The sequence below is a fragment of the Neofelis nebulosa genome, chromosome 3, assembly GCF_028018385.1.
Source record: "Neofelis nebulosa isolate mNeoNeb1 chromosome 3, mNeoNeb1.pri, whole genome shotgun sequence".
In the NCBI taxonomy this organism is placed as follows: domain Eukaryota; kingdom Metazoa; phylum Chordata; class Mammalia; order Carnivora; family Felidae; genus Neofelis; species Neofelis nebulosa.
In genome coordinates, this window is record NC_080784.1 from 80,602,763 (window position 1) to 80,627,289 (window position 24,527).

General features: G+C 46.0%; 1 protein-coding gene across 4 annotated transcripts in view; it reads right to left on the reverse strand.

Annotated features, from left to right (window-relative positions):
* Window positions 1–1,470: 1,470 nt before the first annotated feature.
* Window positions 1,471–24,527, reverse strand: part of ARHGAP10 (Rho GTPase activating protein 10) — a 323,616-nt gene continuing 300,559 nt past the window's right edge. For all 4 annotated transcript variants that reach the window (XM_058721211.1, XM_058721212.1, XM_058721210.1 and 1 more), the window contains 3 exons: window positions 12,694–12,846; window positions 11,436–11,527; window positions 1,471–2,204 (listed from right to left, as the gene is read on the reverse strand). In XM_058721211.1, the coding sequence (XP_058577194.1) occupies window positions 2,116–2,204; window positions 11,436–11,527; window positions 12,694–12,846 (334 nt within the window). In that variant the 3' untranslated portion in view covers window positions 1,471–2,115. The remainder of the gene's footprint in view (window positions 2,205–11,435; window positions 11,528–12,693; window positions 12,847–24,527) is intronic.

Consider the following 24,527-nt stretch of genomic DNA (forward strand, 5'->3'; position numbering starts at 1 on the left):
GCAGCTCCCATTCACTGAACACGTACTACATACCGGGCATCCTACTTGCATTAGATCATTTCAACCCAAACCTCTGGGCATCATTTTCTTTTTAGGAGGAAGAATCACAGAATCAATTTAATCTACCCAAAATCACACAGGCAGTCACACTTCGTAGCAATTTCCTTGATCAAGCGTGTGGTGGTAAACACACTTTGGGAGTTGGTAGTCTGACAGATAACCGTGGGTGGGGGTGCACCTCACCGTGAAAAATGGAAATCTTCTCCAAGCAAGCAAATAAATCAAGTCCTGGTGCAGTGGGTCTTATTGTCAATGCCCTACAGGGATATACCAATTAGGAAAACTGCCAGGAAATCACTCCCAGTGCTATACTGAGCCCACTCCAACTGCCCATACGTTTGCATTTTCCCGCAGAGGCCTTTTGTAAAGTGGGACACGTCAGTAACTCCTTCTCATAAGCCAAGTTTCCCTTCCGCATCCCTTAGCAGTGGGCATGCACAGGAAGTGATAACTCAGAAAACAGGACACCGGGGCTGGCCACTGTCGGGCGGCCCCGGGCTCCTCGGCAGTCCCAGGACTTTCCCAATGGACAGTTCAGTACTGTAAATTACGCTGCACTGAGACTGTCTTGATGTAAAACATGGATACTTTTCAACAGGCCCATTCCCCTGTACACCCATCACCCCAAACTGAACACCCTACATGGTCCGTGTAGGTGAATTCAAACCTGAGAGCCAGCAAGCCTTGTATCAATTCATCTGGGGACGATGCAGACACATCTTTCTTGTGACAAATTATTAGGAGTAAAAGTTTGACGGGTTGAGGAACCTCCCGTGGGGAAGAGAGACATGCCAGGCCCCCACAGCAGGCTCTGTGGTGGGGCTGGCTTCAGAATGATGAGGCTCCTAAAAATGAGTCCCACACTCCACAGGACTCCAGATCAGAGGACAAAGAGGAATTCGGCTGAATCTGTGCCTGGAAAGAATGAGGAAGCATCACAGTGTGGCCCACCCACAGGTGGGGCACCATAACGTGTAGGGTCGTGGCTGAGGCCTGACAGCCACCCTGCAGCCGGGCTTCAGGCAGATGGAGAGATTAGTGCTGAGGCCTGGAAGACAGAGGGAACACAGGGCAAGGTGGGGACAGACTTGCATGGTGAAGCTAGTCAGCGGGGGGCCGGGGGGGGGGGCGCAGCCTCAGCCCCACTCCTGCTCGGGAGTCACATGGTCCATGGGGGAAAGGCCTGTTCCGGTGGCTGGAGGAGCCCCTCCAGGATTTCACACGTCAGGGAAGTCTGCTGCCCTCAGGAACACACCCTGCTATGAATAAGCAAGGCTTCTTGTTAATAAATTCTACCTGCGTGTGCCAACGTCAGAGGAAAATGAGTTTCTATCCACTGGATGCCAAATCATAAAACGTTGCAAAGGGAATGAATTCCACCATCTCTTCCCCACATTATGACACAAATCAAATAGTAAATTACATTTTATTTCATTTACAGAGACCTTGGGGCAAAAAGGTGGTGTTTGGGAAACAGCACACAGGTGAGAAGCACCAAGGAGAAGCCTGTTATAAATACGCCAGTGTGCTCTAAGTAGAGTGAATGTGGGTCCCAGCGGTGGCCATCTAGGAAGGAGCGTCTTTCTGCTGCCCTGTGGGTTTGGACCAATTTCCTGCCTGCCAGCGGCAAGCCCCCTCCACACCACATCAACCAAAGCCAAGAGCACAGCCTGCAAACACCACGAGTAAGTGCAGTTCCCTTTTACATCTCAGCAGCACGTGTGCAGAGAAGTGCCTGGTGGGATGATCACCAACAGGGGAGGCTGGGCAGGCAGAAGACTGGATAATTAAAAATCACAGTCCAAAGTCCCCAGGCTTGACAAATGAAAAGTCATTCCGCGAATCCTGCTACTCTTCTCCCATTCCACAGATCTACACGGTTCTGTGCGGTGCGCCCGCTCCCCCCACCGCTGGCGGGGTGTCTCCCTCCCCTCCCCTCAGGTGCCAATCCATGGTCTGAAGTTCCCGTGTCCAGGGGGCTGTGGGTCCCGCCCTGGAAGAAGAAGGCAGGTTCCCAGGAGCCAAAGGTCCATGTGGGGCCTCGCAGGCCGGACACTACAGCAGCTTGACATAATTCTGTGGAATCAGCCCCCTCTTGCCATTCAGAGTCCCTTCTAGCCAGCCGGGTTCCCTCGAGGTTTGCACTGAAAAGGAAGAGAAATTGCTTTTTACCAAAATGTCCCCAAGTACTTGCTCCCTGTGGAATTCACTGTACTGCTGGGTGTCTTAAAGGATCAACCAGAAGAGAATGGGGCCCATGTCTGGGATGTCTCGTTACAAATCTGCACAAGGGCTATTTATAGGACCTGCCCCTTGGCCACTACAGACCTCATGCAGCCCCTCGCAGCCTCCTAACAGGTCCCCGAGCTTCCAGCCTGCCTGGCTCATTCTGATCCGCTATGCATAAAGGAGCTCAGCGAACTCTCTAGAACACAGAGCTGATCATGTTCCCCTGCTTAAAGTCCACTGTGTCCAGGAGCAAACCCAAGCTTCTACTGGTCTGATGCACAGACACCCAGCCCACCCGAATCTCCAGTCTCCCCTCACTCTCCCCACCAGTGCCATGCCTTCCACCTGAAATGCCTTTCTCCCACCTCTTCACCAGGTGATTCTTCCTCTTCAGAGACCTTGAAATGCCCCGTCCTCTGGGGAGACTCCCTCGACCATTCCCAGCACTCATCAGGCCTCACAGCGTCATCTGGGCACTTGTGTGTCTGCCACACTGGACGGGCTGCTCCTGACGGCAGGGCCTAGGCCTAACATACCCTGGGCACGGTGCCTAGCAAACTGCAGGTATCCATAAATATCCATGACGGATACAGTAGAAAATAACCACAGGCTGGACAGCAAAGGGCATCACCAGGGTTTAGAAGTAAAATACAGACGCATCTAACAACCCCCAAGTGTGGGCAAGCCGCCACTCAGGCCTTGACCACAGCCGGCCGCGCGCGGTGAGGCGAGGGGAGGTGTGGCCTAGGCCAGCACACCAGCCCAGGAGCTGGCTGAGCAATGCAGCTGTGATGGCGACCCATAAGAACTACTGGGCATCAGAAGCCGGCACACAAGGACATGTACACAACACACAAAAGCTTCATCAAACAACACCTCCCTATGTGCAATGCACTCTCTTTATTCTATTATTCTGAAATGCTGACTGCAACTCAGGAAATGCAGTTCATAAGCCACTAATGTGTGGCAGCCCACAGTATGACCTCTGCATAGCTGTTCATTCAGCTCTGACGCTCTCCTCCCGGCCTATATATGCCTGGACAACGCCTCCTCACCCTTCAGATATCAGCTTGGGTGTCCGTCCCTCTGAGATCACTCCTAGTGCTCCAGACTAGGTCAGAGCACCCAGTTATACACCATACGTGTTGTGTGTGTGTGTGTGTGCGTGCGTGTGTGTGTGTGTGTCAGAGAGACAGAGGGAGGGAGGGGAAGGGAGGGAGAGGGAGATGGACTATCTCCCTTCTAGTCTAGGTTCTAACATGAGACAGGGACACCGCACCCCGAGCACCATGCCCAGCGCGTGAGGATTTGTTTGAAGGATGAACAGGTATGAAGGAACTAGGTACGTGCTCTCCAGGCAGTCTGGCAGCAAGTCCCCCTCTTTGCTCCCTCACTGATTTCCGGCCTGACGCTGTGCCTCAGAGCAGCATTTTTAAAGGCTCCCACTTATTCCAAACCACCCAAGCTGGCAATACTACCAGAGCAGCAGGGGAGGGGACTGGATGCCGTGGGAAAGACCCCCAGGGGTTGTGCAACATGGGGACCTCAATAGAAAGGGGCCCAGGACAGAGGGCCTGGAGGGGACTCCCAGCTGACAGGTGCTAACCAGGTGCACCTGGGGAACTACTTAACCCTCAGGGCCCCGCTCAGCCTCCTCACCTACAAGATGGGGTTACAGCACTTGGCCTGTAGGACTACTACAAGTAGGAGGCCGTCAAATAGTTTATGGAAGAACACCTTGGATGTGCTCATTGTTTCATCTCTGATACACACACACCAACGCCCACGCTCACACAGAGTAGGTATTGACAGACACAGGCTGAACAGAAGAGAAAGAAAAGAAATTTCCCATAAAGCTAGGGGTGAAGGAGGCCCGCACACAGGAAACCAGGCTAGGTCAGGAATCCTGTACCCATCCTACCGCTAGACCAGGGGGTTTATCCATACCTCATCTGCTTCCTCTGCAGCTCTTAATTCCCCAAGGTGTAGGAAAGAAATGTCACCAACTTAAGGGACTGAGAGGACCTCTTACAGTATTCAAGAGCTTGGAAGTGGCCACGGGCTGACAGGAGGGCAGGAACGGGTGAAGGAGTGCAGAGCACCCGTAGCTGGGCCTCCCCAGGCACAGGAAAGTGCCTCGGAGGTTTCAGATGAGGCCGGTGAGGGTCTCACCACGCTCCTGGGAGCGTCAAATCCCAAAATGCCCATCCTAGACTCTTTGCTGTACTTCACTGGTCAAACCATTTCCTCCAATGGCAATGTGATAGTTTCACGTGTCAACTTGGCTAGGCCATGAGACTCACACGTTATTCTAGATGTTTAAACGTGATGAACAGGGAAATCAGCAGACTTTGAGTAAAGCAGATTACCTTGCATGATATGGGTGGGCCTCATTCAAGAAGTTGAAGGCCTTAACAGAACAAAGCCTGACATCCCTCAAAGAAGAGGGAACCTGCCCTTGGACACAGACAGCAACTACTCCCTGGGTCTCCAGCCTGCTGGCCTATCCTACAGATTTTGCATCTCCACAACTGCATGAGCCAATACCTATCTATCAAAAGCGATTCACTCATTCACATACACTCACATCCTATGTGTTCTGTTTCTCTGGAGAACCCTGATACAGGTGGCTTTGGAAATAAGAACGTCATTTTGGGAAGATTTTGACTCCTAGAGGCAGTGAATCTAAGAGAAATGAGATGCTGGCTGGAACTCTGGCTCCCTAATGACTGGGAGACCCTGGGTGATTTACTTCCATCTCTCATGACCTCCATGCTCCTCGTTTCTAAAAGACAAGAAGCGATCTGAAGTTGCTGCTGAGATTAAAATGAGACACTTTACATGAGATGTGATGCCAGGCACACACCATGTCCATGCCCCTGTCCAATGCAGGCAAGTAAATGTGTATGGGTCTCAGTTTTTGTCATGCCCCTGGTGCCCGTCCCTGAGGGCTGAACACTCCCTGTCTGTCTCAGTCCAAGAGCTTGGCTCTCCTTTAACTGTGGAGCCCCTGTCAGCCTCATGCTGGGAGAAGGCCATGGGCACAGGGCGAGACAGGTGTTATGAACTGCATGCTTGTGTCTGCCCAGGATTCATGCATTGAAACCTTAACTGCCAGCGGGACGATATTAGGAGGTAGGGTCTTTGGGAGGGATATGTGTTAGCTGAGCTCATGAGGGTGGCATTCCATGATGGAAGTATCCTTGTAAGAAAAGACAGGAGAGGATCACTTCCTCTCCTTCCAACCTCCCTACCACTATCCGCCCCCCCACCCACACACACACAAACCATGTGAGGAAACCAGGAAGAGAGCTCCCACCAGAACCCGACCATGCTGATGAGAATTCCCAGCCTCCAGAATGGTGGGACATACATTTCTGCTGCTTAAGCCACCCAGTCTGTGGTATTTGTTACAGAAGCCCCAACTAAGATGAAGGGTATGGGGCCAGGGACCCCAACTAGCACTGAAGAGTAGTAAATACCTTCCTCAAATGCTCCCAAAGCCACTAGGCATGGGAATGGAATGGGGGGAGTGAACTAAAGATAGTTCCACCAAATTCCCGGACGTTGGGCTGCCACCAGCCACAATTCCCTGTCGGGGCCAGGTCGGCAGCTCCAGCACTCAACCAAGAGGCCGTGGAGAGGCAGCTGCTCACTGAAGACCCCCAGGACACAGAGGGAGACAGTATGGCAGTCACTCAGCAAGCACTGGAGAGCACTAACTATGTGCCCGGTGCCGTGGAAGGGCCTCGGCCACACCCTGTCCTGCCACATAGAGCTGTGTGGTCCTGGGCGAGTCACACACCCTTAAGAACCCAATCAGTACGTGATGACAATTATACCAATGCTCCCTAATATGTGTGGTTTTTTTTAACTGTTGTAAAATATGTAGCACTTAAAATTTACTATTTTAATAATTTTGAAGCGTGCAATTCAGGGGAATTAAGAATATTTGCAATGTTGTGTAACCATCGCCACTATCCACATCCATTTCCAGAATTTTTACATCTTCCCAAACTGAAGTTCTGTGTCCATTAAACATTAACTCCTCACTCCCCACCCTGAGCTCCTGGGAACCTCTAGTCTACTTTCTGTCTCTAGGAATTTGCCTATTATAGGGATTTCATATAAGTGGAATTCTGCACTATTTGTCCTTTTGTGACAAGCTTATTTCACTTAACATAATATCCTTAAGGTTCACCCATGCTGGGGCATGTATCAGATTTTCATTCCTTTTATGGATGAATATTCCATTATACATATATATGCCACATTCTGTTTACCCAATGAACACGTGGGTGTTTCCACCTTTTGGCTATTGTGAAAAGGCAGCTGTGAACATGGGTGTACAAATACCTGTTTGAGTCCCTGCTTTCAATTCTTCTCTGTATCTATCCAGAAGTGGAATTGCTGGATTCCGTGGTAATTCTGTACTTAATTTTTTTCCATACTGCCTTCCAACAGCTACATGTAACATTTTACATTCCTACCAGCAATGCACAAGGGTTCCAATTTCTCCATATTGTCCCCGATACTTGTTACTTTCTGAGGTTTTTTTTTAAAGATTTCTTAATGTTTACTTATTTTGGGAGAGAGTGTGCACTCAAGCAGGGGAGGGGCAGTGGGAAAGAGAGAGAGAGACACCGAGAGAGAGAGAGAGAGAGAGAGAGAGAGAGAGAGAGAGAGAGACAGACAGACAGACCCAAGCAGGTTCCACACTGTCAGCACAGAGCCTGATGTGGGGTTCGAACTCAAGAACTGTGAGATCATGACCTGAGCTGAAATCAAGAGTCAGACACTTTACCGAATGAGCCACTCAGGTGCCCCCAGAGGGTTAGTTTTTTTGTTTGTGACTTTAGATGTTTTTTTGATTAACAGCCATCCTAATGGATATGAGGTGAAATTTCACTGTGGTTTTTCCATGTCTTCATGAATTACCACCCCATAACAACAGGGGCACTAGAGCTAGAGACAAGAATAATTTGTAAGAAGCTTTCTCCAGAAGAGAATATGGTGGGATTTTTTTTTAGCATAATAAAAACAAGATGTAAGACAAATATTCAAGTCACTGAAGCATCATAATATAGTGAATACCCAGAACCCAGGTGATGTGTGACTGATACAGAGGCCTCATCCTAGGCTTGTCCCTATGCCATCCCCTCACCAAAGCCCCTTCCTACCCTGAGGTGATCAGGAGCTTGAATGTTCTATTTCTCATTCTCTTACCCTGGCTGCGGTTAAAACACAATCTCATCACATCTGTTCATATCTCTAAATAATAGACTACTTATTTTGCTTATTTCCAAGCTTGGCCAGAACCACATTATGTACTCTTCTGGCACTCCCTTTTTTTACTTAATATGTAAAGATTCCTTAAGGTTAGGAATAGATCCAGGAGTACAATTGTTGGGTTGTGGGTTCTGTACAGATTCAACCTGCCAAGATAATGCTAAATTGTTTTGCAAGGATTACTCTTTATGTATTTGAGACCTTTAAAAGGAATCACCAGAAGCTTCACAAGATCAACCTGGGCCACACCTGCTCCCCAAAGCATCGGATCAATCACGTATCCAAGTGTAAATGAACAAAGTCTAGGAAGCGCGTCTGAGAGATGGCCAGCTCCTAGAAATCCTCCCACCAGGGCCCCTCCGGTCCTGCCCGGCAGCCTGTGGAGGGATGCCACTTCCCACTGACCTGGGGGGCCTACCAGCTGAAGGGCCGCCTACCTGAAAAGAGAGCAAGACTAACTGGTCACCAGGCTAAAGTGTTTCTGGAGTTCCCAGGCCAAAAGAAAAGGGAAGGTCCATGTGACAGTCACAGGAATATAGGCTGCTCTGAGACTTTGCAAACACTGCCTTCCCTGGGGGATACGGGAGGCATTTCCCCTGAACAATGGTTAAGCACTCATGTGTCTACCATACAGATCAATCTTTAGCCTAGAGTTTAAACCCATAACTTAAGTCCAGGTCCACACAGTAAGAGCAAAGAGAAAGGAACAGCTATCAAGCTACTTAATTACTACAGATCCCTTTCTCTTCCACACTCTGGTTTAGGGTTTCTTACTGTTGTATATATTACAAACCACATAACTACTGACAACGTGGCCCAGGGGCCATTTTGACCTGGATTTTGTCTTTACCGAAGGCCACTGAATGCCATAAACCAATTTCCTTTGTTGCCCATATGAGGGACAAAAGGGGATTATTCTGCAAGAGCATTTAATGACAGCTGCAAGACTTCAGTGGACAAGTGGACACAGCAAAAGCGTCTTGGGCATTTTAGGGGCCTAAGTATTGCTGGTTTGCAGAAAGGGTGTGTTCCTGGCACATTCCTGTGGGCTGTGCTATAATGGTGGCCACCTGGAGCTCAGCCTTGCTCCACAGAAGCTGAGGCTGGATGAGTTGCCTATGTGCCCTATTTTGTGTCAGTCGTCAGAAGGGAAGACCCCAAGCCAGTCAAGGAAGTGCTTCCTTAGACAGTTTCTGAGCAAGCACACAGTTTTAACTAATTATAAATTCTCTGCAAAGAGATCATGCACAGTGATGAAGGTGCGAACACATAAAAAAGAGTAAATCCTGTTCAAGGGCCTTTGATTTTCTGTACCCTTTAAGAACCAGCCCTAAGACACAGCAAGTCTGATGGTGGAGGCCCTGAATGCATTCCACTGTGCTTATTTGTACCACTACCGGAAGGTCACAGGGAGGCACGTGCAACACAAGCAGCTCACGTAAAATAAGATGCTCACACGCTCGTGGAGGGAGACGGTGTCGACACATGTGCAGAGCAGCTGGCCTTCAGGAAGAGACAGAGGAACAACTGAGACACCCTGGGTGCCCCAGCAAGTGGTCCAGACAGAGCTGGACACCAGGACTACAGAGCACTGAATGTGAGGGAGACAGGCCTTGGCTCAAAGAGGAGCCCGACCACGGCACACGGTGGTGTGCCAAGAGTGGCTCCCTGGTCGGCAACGTCCTCCACAGAGGTCTGTGCTGTTCTCAAAGCCCTACCTACCCATGGCCCCAAATGCTGTCCTACACTGCATCACTCTTGTAGACATCCTTGAAGATTCGGATGGAGAATCTGATACACAGAGAACTCAAAGAACTTGCCCAAAAGCACAGAGAAAGTAGAAAGGCCAATCTGCTCTCAGGCAAAATAACTGCAGAGTTGGCAATGCATAGATCTCTGCTAACTCTCCTCTTTCTAAACACAATGAGATACTGGTATGTGTGTACACACATGTATACGTGTATATACATACGTGTGTGTGTGTGCGTGCGCGCAGGAGGTGTCCCTGCACCCAGTGTGGTTCAGACTGCCCTAAGTCCTTGCCAGTGATGGGTTTAAGGTGGGCACATGACCTTGTTCTGGCTACTGAAACATCAGAGCAGGTTAACTAGGAAAGAAGTTCTAGAAGTTTCTTTCTTTCTTTCTTTTTTTGAGGGCAGGGTGGGGGTAGAGAGAATAAGAGCGAGTGGGGGGTGCAGAGGGAGAGAGAATCTCAAGCAGGCTCCATGCTCAGTGTGGAACCCAATACAGGGCCCAATCCCAAACCCCTAGAATCACGACTAATTGAAAGTTGGATGCTCAACTGACTGAGCCACCTCCTTCTATTAGGGTCGATGACTGGGCTGTGGCAGCCATCTCATCCCCACTAGGGATGCTGGCCAGAGGCGCCTGCCCACAAACTGTGACCACGAGCGGTTCAGCAGAGATGGATCCACTGTGGTCTTGATGGTATCTTTGAGAATGTGAATTAACCAACCCTTCCAGACTTATCATTATATGAACTAATCCATCTTAATGACAATTTAGCCATTTGTGTCAGTTTCCATTACTTGCAGCCAAAGGCATCCTAACAGATAACGCCTTCTACAAAGGTAAATATCTCTCAAATGATACAGTCTAAAGGATTTCAGAGGCTCCCAGTCAAATCTAATCACACGATGGACAAATGCACCATCATTTCTCAGATGAGTGGGTTTCAACACTACGGTCTCAGCATTCCCTCATGCCATATGATATGCCAGTATGTGACAGGGCTAGAGTAGGTGGCTATTGTACCACGCCATCCTGGCAAAATCACAGGTATGTATGTTATGGTGATAGAGGAATGATCTTGCTTCAACTCCAAGAACAAAAGTTCTCCATAGAGTATAATTCTTTCATATGTAGGGTTTTGGTGGTGGTGCTGTTTGTTTTCTGACACTATCTAGAGTCCCTGGCTCTCAAGAGTACATGTCCTTCATATATAGAAATCTATTCTACAGGAGGCAGTTAACTTCCTTTCTAAAAAACCACCACGAGCAAATGCTACATTACTGACAATATACCACTAGGCGTTGTATTCCTATATTCCATATATTCCACACATTCTGGCTAATCGACCATTGCATTCCAGGCATCTAAGACCCTCACTGTCTCCACAGAACTCTTTTGGGCAGTCCCACCCCCACGCATCACTGTTTCCACAGCAACCAATGAATTTCATGATGAGCAGGGCTGTTAAGGAAGATATCAAGAGACTGGGGGAAAAGAGATAAACAATGAACCATAGGAGAAATCTGTGAAATATTAAGCTGGGCACAGATCCTCCATGCATGTGTATGAATATTAAAGACTCGGATAAAATCCATACCCTGGTTTCAATATGCAGAGGCAATACCCAAATCTAGAGATTCACACACTATTCAAATGAAAAAAATCATGTAAAGCCTAAGAATGGTAAGAGAAACTATAAACCAAAATTTTTCGACAAGAGTATACTCTTCTGTAACTCAGCCTTGGCGAACCTGAAGCACTTAGGAGGCTTGGCGGGGGACTCTGGGAGAAGCAAACAAAGGATGCAAATCAGAAGTATCGAACTCCCAGTGGCACTAGCTTCTTTACATCAGGAAAAAGATGTCCTGAACGAAGATGCACAAGAGTTAAAAGGGTTGGAGAATAAACAAGATGAAACCAGAAGGTGAACTCCATAGCCCCCCGCTGGTGTTCAGTTCCTGGCAGCCAAAGGGGCCAGCTCTCTCCTGTCCAAAGTGTCAAGGGATAGATGTGTGCTCCTGACAAACCCACAACCCATGGCTGGATTACAGACATTCTGGGGAGGACAGAATACATGCTACTACCAAGCTCCCGCTAACACTCACCATCCTCAAAAATTGCTCCTATTTCAAAAGATAATTCTGAGCTGTGTTCTGCTTCACACGGATATACTGCTCGAGCCTTCCGGTTGACAACGCTGAAAAGGGAACGTGCAAGACACAAATTAAAATATGAGAAACCGGGAGGGGGAAACCTCACCTTACCCCAACCCTCCCTTCCCAAATCTCATTTATATAGCACCAGTGGGACAACTCCTTCCAAAAAAGAAAAAGAAAAAAAAAAAAATAGCAGGGAAGTGAACAGCAGGCGGAACTCCAGCACTTGATTTTCAAGTAAATGATGGGTTTCAAATTCAAATCTTTCTTCAGGGAGCTTCTCTGAGAAGCTTTCGATGAACCTCTTCACCTAGTTGTCCCCTCTGCCTGGTGGGATGCCCTTTCCTCTCGTTCAGCATTGTCAGAGCCACAGGGTGTGTTTATTCCTAAGCCCTTAGTTTACCTATTAGGGGAGGCACTACTATCTTGAGACAGAAGGCCAGGCGGTGAAGGGCAGAGGCGCACACACACCAAGTGACTTCAGCAGTGCGCTGCCGACATCAATCTGTCAAGACTGACAGTCTGCTTCCCACGTCACTCTGGAGGGAGCCTGTCATTCTGAGTTGGGTCTCCCCTGTTTGACCCACTCCCTTCTGCCTGAAAAAGGCATTTCAGGCTCAGCTTCTCACCACTCATCAAAACACCCTCTGTGCCCTTCTGGGGAAAGAGCACACAGGCGAGGATGGAAAACGTGCTGTTAGCCAGATGCAAACTGCAGCAAAGGAAGCGTCCCACGTCACTGGAGTGGGGGGAGCCGCTGATAAGAACTTCAGCCTACCCCCCCCAGGAAGAAGAGCTTGCTGGGCCAGCACCTCTGGCTTCTGCACAACTGGCCCATTAAACGGCCACGTTAATTCCTGCTCCCAATGCCCAGTTTACTTTCCTTTAAAAAACAGCGTGTGTTTTATATTCATGGATGAGAAATTCTTCCAAAATAAGCAGTTTCATAAATGCACAACAGGCACCAAAAAGACAGAGTAGGACAGCAGGTTCGAGCAGCACTCACATAGAGCCAATTTCTCCTAACAAGCTACTTGCTCTTGAACCAACACACAGTCAGAGACAAGGTTGTCAATGTTGTCCAAGAGGTCCAGGAGGCTGGGAGAACCTGAGCAAGCCCCACGCGAGGAACACAAGAACCTGCTCAGGTTGGTCAAGCCCTTTCTGCGTGCTGCCCATCATTCACATCGTTTTCCAAACCCCGTACCTTTCAGGCGGCTTGTCCACTATGGTGGTGGGAAGAGAAATGGGGGAAGGCGGTGGCTTGGGTGAAGGCGGTGTAATCGCTGGGCTGCAGCTTGGGGTGGTCGGGGACTGCGTGTTAAGCCACTGGACCATGGGTGATCGCGTCTGGCAGGGGCTACAGGTGGAAGTTGGAAGAACAGGATTAATAGCAATAAAGCCAATAGAACACCAAATACATGAAACTGCATTCCTAATTGGCTAAGATGATAGCTTCCTCATCTCTCCTGATGACCAGAAGAGACAGAGTTCTCATTGTATCCTTCCTGGTCTTGTAGCCCCAAAAGCCACAATCCAAAAGTAGAGATGCCTAGTCCTTCTCCAGGTTTGTGGAGATCGAGTCTTGCCCATCCTAGCACCAAATCAGTTCACTAATTAGGACACCAGAATCCAATTGCCAAGACTAGCTGCTTGGACTTTTGAGATATCCGTGTTTTCTGCTTTTAAGGAAAGTGTGAGAATCTACAGTCAAACTCATTACCTGTAGCTCCAAAAATTCAAGACGGTCTATTAATGTTTAAAGCCTTTTCATCTGGTTGTGTACATGGAACAACTCAGAAAAAAACTGCAGCCAGGAATCAAGATTCCTCTAGAGCAGACCACAGACAGCATTTGAGACAGAAACCCATGAGCAGCAAAAATCTTTGATGACCTTAACATTTCCAGTATTTGCAAATTAAAAAAAAAAAAAAAAAAAAGCTAACGTATAAAGGTCAGTGAACAGACTCATGGATGGAGGGGCCTAAATGTAAAAGAGAGTTCTATAAATATGGGTTGATTGGAATTAAATTATGTTTCAATTATCTCACACTGGAGGCTTGTGACTTGGTATATGAAGCTTACTTTAAAAGCACAGCGATGGAAGTTTCTCATTTCAATTACACTCTCAACACACATGTATTCAATGGCTGCTACACCCAAATGCTCTTCACCTCAAATTCACCCTCTTCAGCTAAAACCAGTTTCTGTGAGCAGCTTCCTTATCCTTCCACATTCCTGAGCATTACCTATGGTTCTGTCTTCTGTAGCAAAGCTAACATCGAGTTCTATCCATTTTTACTTCCAAGAGCTCCCACGCTATTCTCTTCTCCACCTCCTCCTCAGTGTCAGGAGACTCCCTTTCTCATCGCTTCATGCCTGTGTCACCTCTGTGGTCCCCTGAATAAGCCCCCAGTCTAATTCCTCCCACTTAGCTGGCTCGACCAGCCACCCTTAGCCACCTGAGACCCAGTCTGCCCCATCCGCCTACCCAAGAACTAGTGTGCTCCCCAATGTACCCCCTCCATGTCTGCTCCCCCAATGGTCCCCCACCCTGTGCCTCAGGTCTCTCCTCACCAATCAGGCTCCCCAACCCCTCTGCCAGCCCTGATCTGTCCCTTCCCTGGCTCAGCTCCAGACCTGCCTGCCCAAATGCTTCTCCTTTGGACTAAATTACAGATCTTCTCTGAAGGCCCATCCTCGTTCTGTGACTGTTTCAGATATTTCTCTTGCCTTTGGGTTATAATCAGGTCTTTAACTCTCTCGGTAGACCTCACAGAGCCAGGCAGAGTGCTGGGCACGTGAAGTCTTCCACGGACATCTTAACAACCAATTCACACATTCTACAACTAAAACTGGATTTTATAAATCAAGTACATGAAATATTGCATTACTGACCTGATAGGTATTTAGTATGCTAGAAGGTTTCCTACCCTTTGCCCAGAAAAGGGGACAGGGGCTCACATTTAAAAAACATTATTTTTTGAACAATTTATTTACAATCCCCCTATCCAGCCAATTCATTTGGAAGTCATAAAACCTATTTCATACCAAGCAAAGAAACCTATAAATCTCAAATGATCTGTAGTACCAGCAGCAAAAAAGTCACTCAATTCTTTATCAGAAAATGAACCTTAAATGGTGTCTTACTAATCAAAAGGGAGAGGATGAGGGAAGGTCTGACAGAGAATTTAAGACCACACTTAGCCAAACAATTCCCATTTCATCTCCCAGCAATTATTCAAGGTGCTTCTGGGGTAGTGGTGGTGGAAGATGAGATGTTTTACCACACCCCCATCAACTCGTTCAGGTCATAAATAGCCTAGTGATTAAATGATGGCCATCCATCTGCTGAGAGGGAGGACAGCTACAGGATGAAGATAAAGTAACAATGTGACTATATTTACAAGGCTCTTAAAAAATAAAGATCATAAATTTTATAGCTATTATCTACTTAATCTTCACATATTATTATTTTTTTTTAACATGGCTTTGTTTTTTTGGTAAAGGAAAAACACTCCTTTTGGAAAGTGAAAGAACTGTTGCAACGGCAGGTGCAGAAAGTATGGGCCTATCCCTTTGCTCAGCTTTCTCCATCCTGTCCCAAAACAGGGACTCAGAATCAGCAATCCTGGCTCAGGGTCAGGTTCTCAACATTAACCTTTTTGTTCCTTTGTTTTCTGTGACCCTTTTGTTGTCCTTCAACGTATAGATGTGCTATGTGATCCAGCACTCAACAGGCCACCAAGATAACCGTTCAGACTTCCCATTTAGACTTAACATTTCTGTATTCAATTTCCTGGGTTTTCCCCACAATAGCTCAGAAGCCTGACCCAGTTACTTCTCCTTTGGATTTCAGAATCCCACATGGCACAAACTTTGCGAGGTGGAATATTCCTAACAGGCAGCAAAACCCAAGTCTGGAAACAATCTCTATGGAGAGGAGGCATAAGAAGTTACCTGGAGAATGGGAAGTCCTATGAAATAAGAGACCTATGTAGTAAAACAAAGTGTGGAAAACAAACAGAGTAGATGCTTGGCTGGATACAAGAAACTTTTCACAGGCTCCTTCCGCTAAGAAGGAGTGAGGATAGGGCATAAAGTGATTAAATAAATATAAAGTCCTAAAATGAGTTCTCACTTCAGCCAACAGAGGTCAGATAACAATATGTTTCATAGGTGTCTCCCAAAAGCACACTGTCCGTATCTTTTTGAAAGCAAGAAATGATCAGCATAAGCTGCTTTACCTAAATCACCTCCTACTTTTCAGAATTTGGTGTGGGGTTTTTTTGTTTGTTTGTTTGTTTGTTTGGGGGTTTTTTGTTTTTGTAATAGGGATCAAAAACTTTTCTTTAACTACAGTTGACCCTTGAACAATGTGATGGTTAGGGGTACCGACCCCCATGCCATCCAAAATCCACATATAACTCTTGATTCTCCAAAAACTTAACTCTCATTAGTTGCCTACTGTTGACCTTTGGAAACCTTACCAATAACAGTTAATTCACACGTTTTGTATGTTACATGTATTATATGCTGTATCCTTACAATAAAGTAAGCTAGAGGAAAGATGTTTTTAAGAAAATTGTAATGAAGAGAAAAGACAGTTACACCACTGTACTCTGTTGAGAAAAATCCACACCTAAGTGGACCCGTACAGTTCAAACACACCTTGTTCAAGGGTCAGCTGTATTTAATGGTTAAAATATACTACTTATATTTTCCCAAAAAGCAATGAAGGAAAATATTAGCTTTTAAATAAAATTTCTGATATTCTCTTTCTCTTCTTTGATTTAATACATTTGACAGAAACACTGGGCATTTTGGAAATGGCAGCCCCCACCCCCCCTCGCCTAGACAAAGGACTCCGTTTTTCTTAGCCTGAGCCCTAGAAGAGAATTAAGCCCTAGGGCATCCATGTATATCAGTCACATCTCTCCTATATATTTAGAATAGTTCCAGCTACCTATGTGGTAGGAGACAATTCTTGATGGGTTTCTTGTGTTCTACACTTCTTACGACTGTTCTGCACTTCTGGCTCTGTCCCAGACTATCTTTACAAGGATGTCTATTGGGCAAACAGCCTGGGAAGACACAGACTGGGTCTCCTCCTAGAGAAAAAAGTAGGCTTTAATAACCACCATGAAAGATCTGGGTTTCCTAAGCTCTGGGTTCCTCTTGTTTTTTTGTTTTGTTTTGTTTTTGTTTTTTTGTTTTTGTTTTGAGAGAAAGAGAGCAAGCGAGCACGCATGCATGGGGAAGGGGCAGGGGAAGAGAGAGAATCCCAAGTAGGCTCCATACTCAGCACAGAGTGCCACACAGGGCTCAATCTCAGTACCCTAAGATCGTGACCTGTGGCAAAATGAAGAGGCAGACACTTAACCAACTGACCCCCGTCCTCTCTTAGAACACTCTATGCAGGTATCCTCCACCCGTGGGGCACCACCCTTTATTAACTGAGGGTCAAAGAGCTGATACTGTGAGCATTGCTACTGCTGCAATTAATTAGTAGTCTTTTCACCATGAGTCACGTGTCTTCTGCCAAAATCCATGAAATCATAGCAGACAAATTTGGTAGCTTGTAAGCAGAGTACGATTTCAGACTTTAAAGTTCTTGACATTATCATCCTTGGGAGAGTTGAGAAAACAATCATCCCCTCCCTTTTTTTTTTTTTTTTTTTTTAAAGTCTGTGGTTCAGAGGAGAATCCTAGTTAAAAAAAAAAAGTCTTTTGGGTTAAACCAAAAATGATGGGTAATCTAAGAATAAAAAGCTTAGTACCTGCTAAAACATAACGAAATATTTTGAGTTAAGCATTAAAAAAAATTATATTCTTTTTCCTGCTGCCCCTTTACAAATTTTTGATGAGTAAGACTGGCATGATCACAAACCACCAATTTTATTTAATGATGAGCTGCTACCAATTTCAAAAAAGTACCTAAATGCCACATATTTCCTGAGAGCCAACTTGTGGTTTGCAGAAATGGAGGCCGAAGTCAACTCTTCCTGAAAAGCTCAGAAACCACATTTACCAAAACAGAAATAAATTAAAGAGAAGTACTAATATCCGTCTGTTTGCTATCTTCCCAATTTCATGCACTAAACTGAAAGAACCTTCTTCCAAAAGTAAAACTCCTCTCCGTTTTCAGTGCACAGGAGCCAATATCCCCCACCTTCCTCTGAGGAGGAATGTTTCCTTCTCAAAGAAAAGGAACAAATGGCAACAAGAGTGTTTCACTAAAGACACATAAAGGTTTCATACTGCTCACTCAGAACCTCATTCCTGAAACTACTTAGGCTGAAAGTCTATCTGGCTATCCCTAAGGCAACAGAGAAGTCTGTGCCCTGGTGGGGCGGGTGGAGGGCTGGAAGACATAGCAGAGAGTAGAATGTGCATCTGTGAAAGGGACGAGAGCCTTCTTTCCATTAAAAAAAAAAAGAAAGAAAGAAAGAAAAGAAAAGAAAAAGCCACACTGTTGCTTTGGAGTCTGTATTGCAGGGAAAGGCCCTGCAGCTTTCACAGTGAGGAGGAATAAACCCTCAAAAACATAACATTATGACAGTAGCTGTGTATGTATCCACTTTACAGTTTATATTTATAAACTGCAACAAATCAGCAGTATGTGCTGCTTCTGATTCAAACTGTGACCCGATCTTTTCCAATACCAGACTCTACGCTCCATGCATATTAAAAACTTTTTGGCAGCAGCAGAACACAAGCATTTCAGAAATGGGGGAGGGGAGTCAGGACCTTAACTGTTAAAATTCGACAACAGCTGCACCAGTCACCAGAGAACGTCTGTATCTAATGAACATTTCTTGCATAACATAGACAGGTCAGGCTTTGGGCAGCGTGGGAGATACAAGTGCCTGATTCCAGGCTTTGGAGCAGTGACAGAGGCCATAGAAAAGGGAGAACACATATCAAGAAACGATTGCTTGTGTGAAGTGATTAAATCCCCCAAGTACCAAGATACTTGACTATGATTATATGATGTCAGAATCACATCAGAAGTTTGTGTCAGAATGAAAGATTTTAAAACCTCATTTGCAAGGTCTCCGAGCAGAAGCTAACACATTAGTGAAATGATCTTTCATTCCAGCCTGGGAAACGTACAGCATAAGTCTAGAACAGCTGTCCTGGGCAAAAGTGTTTGAAAATGTTAATAAAGACAGAAGGAAATATTGTAGATCGGTATATTATGGGAAATCTCTGTTCAAATAAATGCCATCATTATTCCTTAAGTGCCAGAGAGGGAGAATTCCACAGCCAGTACGTTTTTGGTTCCAAATGAGCATACTGAGGGGGACAGCAGTGAGAAATGCAAGTGCCTATGACAAGAGAGTCACCATTATCCAGCGCTGGGCAAGGAGGCCTTCACTGCCCATTAGGAGAGCTGGACATGGACCTTGTTCACTCATCATTCACGGTCTGAGAACTACCTGTCAGGCCCCATGCTAGGCCCTGGGGACACCCAGGGGACTGTGACATCTGCTCTCCATGAGTGCCCAGTCAAGTGAGTAGAGAATGACAAGCTGATAATCATAACACAGTGTGACGAATGCCATGCAGAGAGTTGCCCAGGGTCCTTTGGGAGAACGGAGGAGGAAGCATCTAACCATCACGTGGGCACTGGGAAGGTTCTGGACGAGGCAGCGTCTGCCCTGAGCTGATGCTGCCAGTGTCAATATCATCAGCTGTCCACACCCAGGCTCCTGCCAGGCACAATCTGCATATGCTGATTCACTTACTGCAAGGTATACTTCCATTCCACAGGAGACGTATGAGAAGACCATCTCAGAAGGCTAAAAGGGATTCACTCAAGGTCATGTTGGTGCTCTGGGCACCTGGGTGGCTCAGTCGGTTGGAGGTCCAACTCTTAATTTCAGCTCAGGCCAGGACCTCATGGTTTGTGAGATCAGGGCCCAAGTTAGAGCCTGCTTGGGATTCTTTGTCTTCTCTCTCTCTCTCTCTCTCTCTCTCCTGCTACCCCTCCCCTGCTCGTGCCCTCTAACTAAATAAACATTAAAAAAAAAAAAAAAAAGGTTGGGTCACCTGGGTGGCTCAGTCGGTTGAGCATCCAACTCTTAATTTTGGCTCAGCTCATGATCCCAGGGTAGTGGGACTGAGCCACATGTCAGGCTCCATGCTGAGCACGGAGTGTGATTAAGATTCTCTCTCTCTCTCTCTCTCTCTGCCCCTCTCCCCTGTGCATGCGCTTTCTCTAATTAAATAAATTCATTTAAAAATATTTTTTAAAAGAGGTCATGTTGCTGCTAAACTCCGTTTTGACTAGACTGCATGGAGCTCACACCTCACATTCTTCTGGGTGGCTGGAACAGAATACAAGGAGAAGAATGGAGGAGGGGAGTCAGACCTACTCAGGGGGCAGGACTGTGTGCTGAAGGACTGTGATTACACCAACTGCAAGTGCAGTGAGTGCCACCATTCCAAAGAGGGACCTGGGTTCCAAAGCCAGCTGTGGCTAATCTCCTTATGCTTTCTCCTTTTTCTGTAAACACAGACGACACTTCTCACTCGCTAGAGGCCGTGGCCAGGAGCAAGAGAATGACTTCAGAATGCCTGTTGGAGGCTGCTGCACGGTGGCACTGTTAGCCTTGGCTGAGGGTCACCCAAAACTAAAGTCTCACACTCCCTGGTCTCAGCTTCCTTCACTGAAAAGAAAGGAACCATTAACAGGTGAAGTGGCCAAAAGACTTGAGTGGGATGCTAGGTGGGAAGTACTGTGCAGGGCCAGGAGCAAGTGAACACTCAGGAAGTGAAGCCTATATTACCAGCATCAGGTAGTTTGCAGGCAGATCTCACCTGTGCTTTTCAGGGTTGCATCATCACTAACAAATCATTTTCTTTGCCTGAAGACAACGTCTAAACTGTATCAAAGAGAAAAAACCCTTTTTTTTTATTAAGTGGATGTCATCATTTAAAAAAAGAAGTTGCTGAATGCAATATGGTATCCTGGAACAGACCCTGGAAGAAAAGGGCATGAGTGGAAAAACTAGTGAAATCCAAAGGAAGTCTACAGTTAACAGAATTGTACCAATGTGAATTTCTTATTCTTTTTTTTTTTTTTTTAATTTTTTTTCAACGTTTTTTATTTATTTTTGGGACAGAGAGAGACTGAGCATGAACGGGGGAGGGGCAGAGAGAGAGGGAGACACAGAATCGGAAACAGGCTCCAGGCTCCGAGCCATCAGCCCAGAGCCTGACGCGGGGCTCGAACTCACGGACCGCGAGATCATGACCTGGCTGAAGTCGGACGCTTAACCGACTGCGCCACCCAGGCGCCCCCTGAATTTCTTATTCTTAATAAAACTACCGTGGCTCTGCGTAAGATGTTAACAGTAAGGGAAGCTGAGTGAAGGGTCTAGAGGAACTCTTTGTAGCTTTTCTGTAAATCTAAAATTATTTCAAAATAAAATTTTTATTTTATTTTAAAGGTTTACTTATTTTTGAGAGACAGCACAAGCAGGAGAGGTGTAGACAGAGAGGGGGAGACAGAGGATCTGAAGCGGGCTCCACATTGTCAACACAAAGCACAATGTAGGGCTCAGACTCATGAACTGTGAGATCATGACCTGAGCTGAAGTAGGCTGCTTAACCGACTGAGCCACCCAGGTGCCCCTAAAATTTTTATTTTTAACAATAGTTTGTAAAAAATAAAAAAGAACCCCAAATAAACTCTTGATTCAGGCAAACACTAAAGACCTTTTGAAATTAGGATCACACTTTGAAGACATCCAAAAACCATAAGGAAACCTTTTGCTTGCTTTAGTGACAAGAAAAAATTAGTAAGGGTTACATTTAAAAATCACCTGCACTGCCCATCTTAAGGCAGTTAATCTCACTTGATACAACTGGGGTGGTTTTTTTCTTTTTTTTTTTTTTTTTTTTTGAGAGAGAGACAGAGGCAGGGCTTACCTGGAGGGGGCTCATGCTCACGTGATGTGGAACTCGAACTCATTAACCATGAGATCACGACCTAAGCCAAAGCCAGATGCTTAACAACTGAGCCACCCAGGTGCCAGAAACTGGGTTTTAAGAAAAGTTGTTTTGTTTTTTTTCCCCAAAATGATTTGTTTTATTTATAGATTAGATAAAAATCAACAAACTTTTTCTGTAAAGAGCCAGAGAGTAAACACTTTAGTGTTTGCAGGCCATACAGTTGGGTCTCTCAACTCTGCCATCACTGCTGTGCAAAAGCAGTGACAGACAAAACGTAAGTGCCGGGGTGGCTGTGTTCCAATAAAACTTTATGTATGAAAACCGGTAGAAGTGGGCCACAGTGTGCTAACCCCTGTATTAGATGAACCACATGAGAATCCACTTTGGAGTGGAGAGCTAGGGGAGATGAAAACAATGATGGCAAACTCCCCAGGCTTGAGAAGCCCCTGCTCCCTGCCCCCTCCATCTCCACTGGCTGTGTGGCATGGGGCTCCCAGGTGTGCACCAGAAGCCGCTCTGCAAAGGCCCAGGGCTTGCCCACAGCAGCAGCAATCCTCACGAACTGCTCATGATCGCCTCCCATGCACGGGGGAGACAACAATACATCAAGCCAGCACATAAAAGCAATTAGCTTGATCAGCCTTGAGTAGAAAGTTTTTTGCAGGAGGGGTGTGGGCAGGGAGAGGAGAAAGAGCACCACAGGAAATCACTGGAGCATAGATAAGACAAAGCCTTTTGAAGTTAGACACGGCCACACTGAACACTCAGTCCTCCCCACTGTGGGATACTAAGGCTTCTGGAGAGTTCCCTCCTTAAGGAGAAAGAACACCACCACCTGGTCATCATACAGCTTACAAAGGTCACTCCAAGGGCGATCATTTTCTTGGGATTTACTATAAAAGAACTGTCTTAGAATTACATCTCTAACTATTCTTTTGCTCGAATAGTGTTCCTTGAATCCCATTTTTCTTTCTTCCGGATGATCACTGGAATCAGGTAAGAAGGTTGAACTTTAGCTTGCTAGCTGAACAGAAAAGGAAGTGAAGCTTCATTTCAGAAAATCATGGGGCATTAGAGGTCTCGGCACTGAGGTCCTGCAGGATAACTGACAAAAATGTTTCTGCCAGCTCAATTCTTACGTGGAAAACAGCTGCCACCCAATGTGAAGCCTGAACATATAAAACGGGAGCTACCAAGCGCAGCTCCAAAGGGGTACAACATTACTCTGCTAAGAAAAATCCTTCAGTTACTTACAAGCTGTTTTTATGAGTAATGTGTTGTAATGGGAGAGCTACCCATAGTGCTCAAAATAATCTACAGAATGACTGGGTCCCAGCAGGTGCCCATGCCTTGGTCATGCAATATGCAAAGGCCCTTTACAGAGCGCCTGGGTGCCTCAGTCGGTTGGGTGTCTGACTTCAGCTCAGATCATGAGTTTGAGCCCCGTGTTAGGGCTCCTCCCCCACTCATGCTCTGTCTCTCTCTCTCTCTCCTTCAAAAATAAATAAAAACACTACAAAAAAATTTTTTAATTATGCTCAGAAGTTGGCTCCTTTCTGGACTCTCTTTTGGGGGATTGGGGACTTAGAGGGAGTAGAAGCTTTTTTTTCATCAGTGGCTGGTGGTTAGAGGCTGTAGAGAAGGCTTGATTGGATACTTATTCTCTTGCATTTCCCAAGAGGACAAAGGAGCATTAATTACTGAGGACCACCAGACTTTGTTTTAGCCGCTTTATAAAATGGTATTTCATCTTAATCCTTACATTAACCCAGTCAGGTAGATATATCTTCATTTTTAAAGATAGTGAAACCAAAGCACACAGAGGTAGGAAAATTTCCCCAAGCCACAAGACTAATAAGGGACAGAGGTAGAGTTTGTCCCTGAGCTGTCTGCCCCAGTGATCATGGTGCCCTTAGACTTACTCTACTGTATGGATTGAAATGACCTCATTGCATATGCGAGCATTGTTTGAAGTGTGGGTTTCCCCTGGATCTGAAACCCAGTGAGATAACAGTGGCTGTGCCCTTGTTTTGAAGAGGGAGCACTGATCCCACATTAGGTCAGGTGGCTTTGGTTTAGGATTATCTGTGGGGAATAAACACTTGAATCGGATTGCTGCATGTTCATCATGCCACACCTTTGGCTGAGATTTGGGGAGGAGGGCATCCCTCCCAACAACAGAACTGAGAGGCTTGGAAATCTGAAAGTCTGCAACGGAGCAGCATTCATAATTTTTTAATGAGTAATGTGATATCCAGTTGTCTCTTTAACTTCAGTAAAGGTCTTGAAGCTAATCACAGGACCCACATACTTGACCGCCAGCCATAAATGTCTGCTCACATTCATTTTTGGGGTACAATTTTTGTCCCAGATATTTCCTTGAATCTTCTCTCCAAGTCTGTACAGAAATGATGCCATACCAACTGCCTAACGTGCTCACATCCTTCCATACGTATCCGTGTGTCTTCCTAGGATATTTTTGGTATTTGTATTGTGTACTCGGATTTGCATGTGGCCTAATTCATGTCTTCCTTTGTGCTGTCTCTATAGGTACTGAAATCCAAAGGTTTCATTTTCAGTTGATAATGTTGATTGCTCACATTAACTTTAAAGCCCCCTAATGAAAAGTTGACTTTCCAAAATGAAGACACACGTCTGAATTTTGTTATAGCTTTTGTCCTGCTTAACACTCAGAGAAAACAATGAATTCCTCTCATTATTATTTGTTTCATCAGTTTTTGTTGTTATACTTTATCATTTTCTGTGCATGGATTGGTTGTCTGTGCCTTAATATCAAAGTGTAGTCAGGGACGTCCTGAGTTCTCTGTAAATTGGAAGAGAGTTTAGGCTGGTAAATCATTGATTTTAGAGTTAGGATGGGCTTTCATATCCTCATTCTGCTCTTAGAACCTTGGAGACTTTATATAAATTATTTAAACAAACCAAGGCCTAGCAGGATTATCTGTTGAAAGGGAATAACAGCATCTGCCCCTCTGGGTTGCTGCGAGGTTTCAAGGTATCACATATACTAAAACCCAGTTGCCGTTCCCCTTGGAGCTCCAGGTGGCCGCCTGTTTG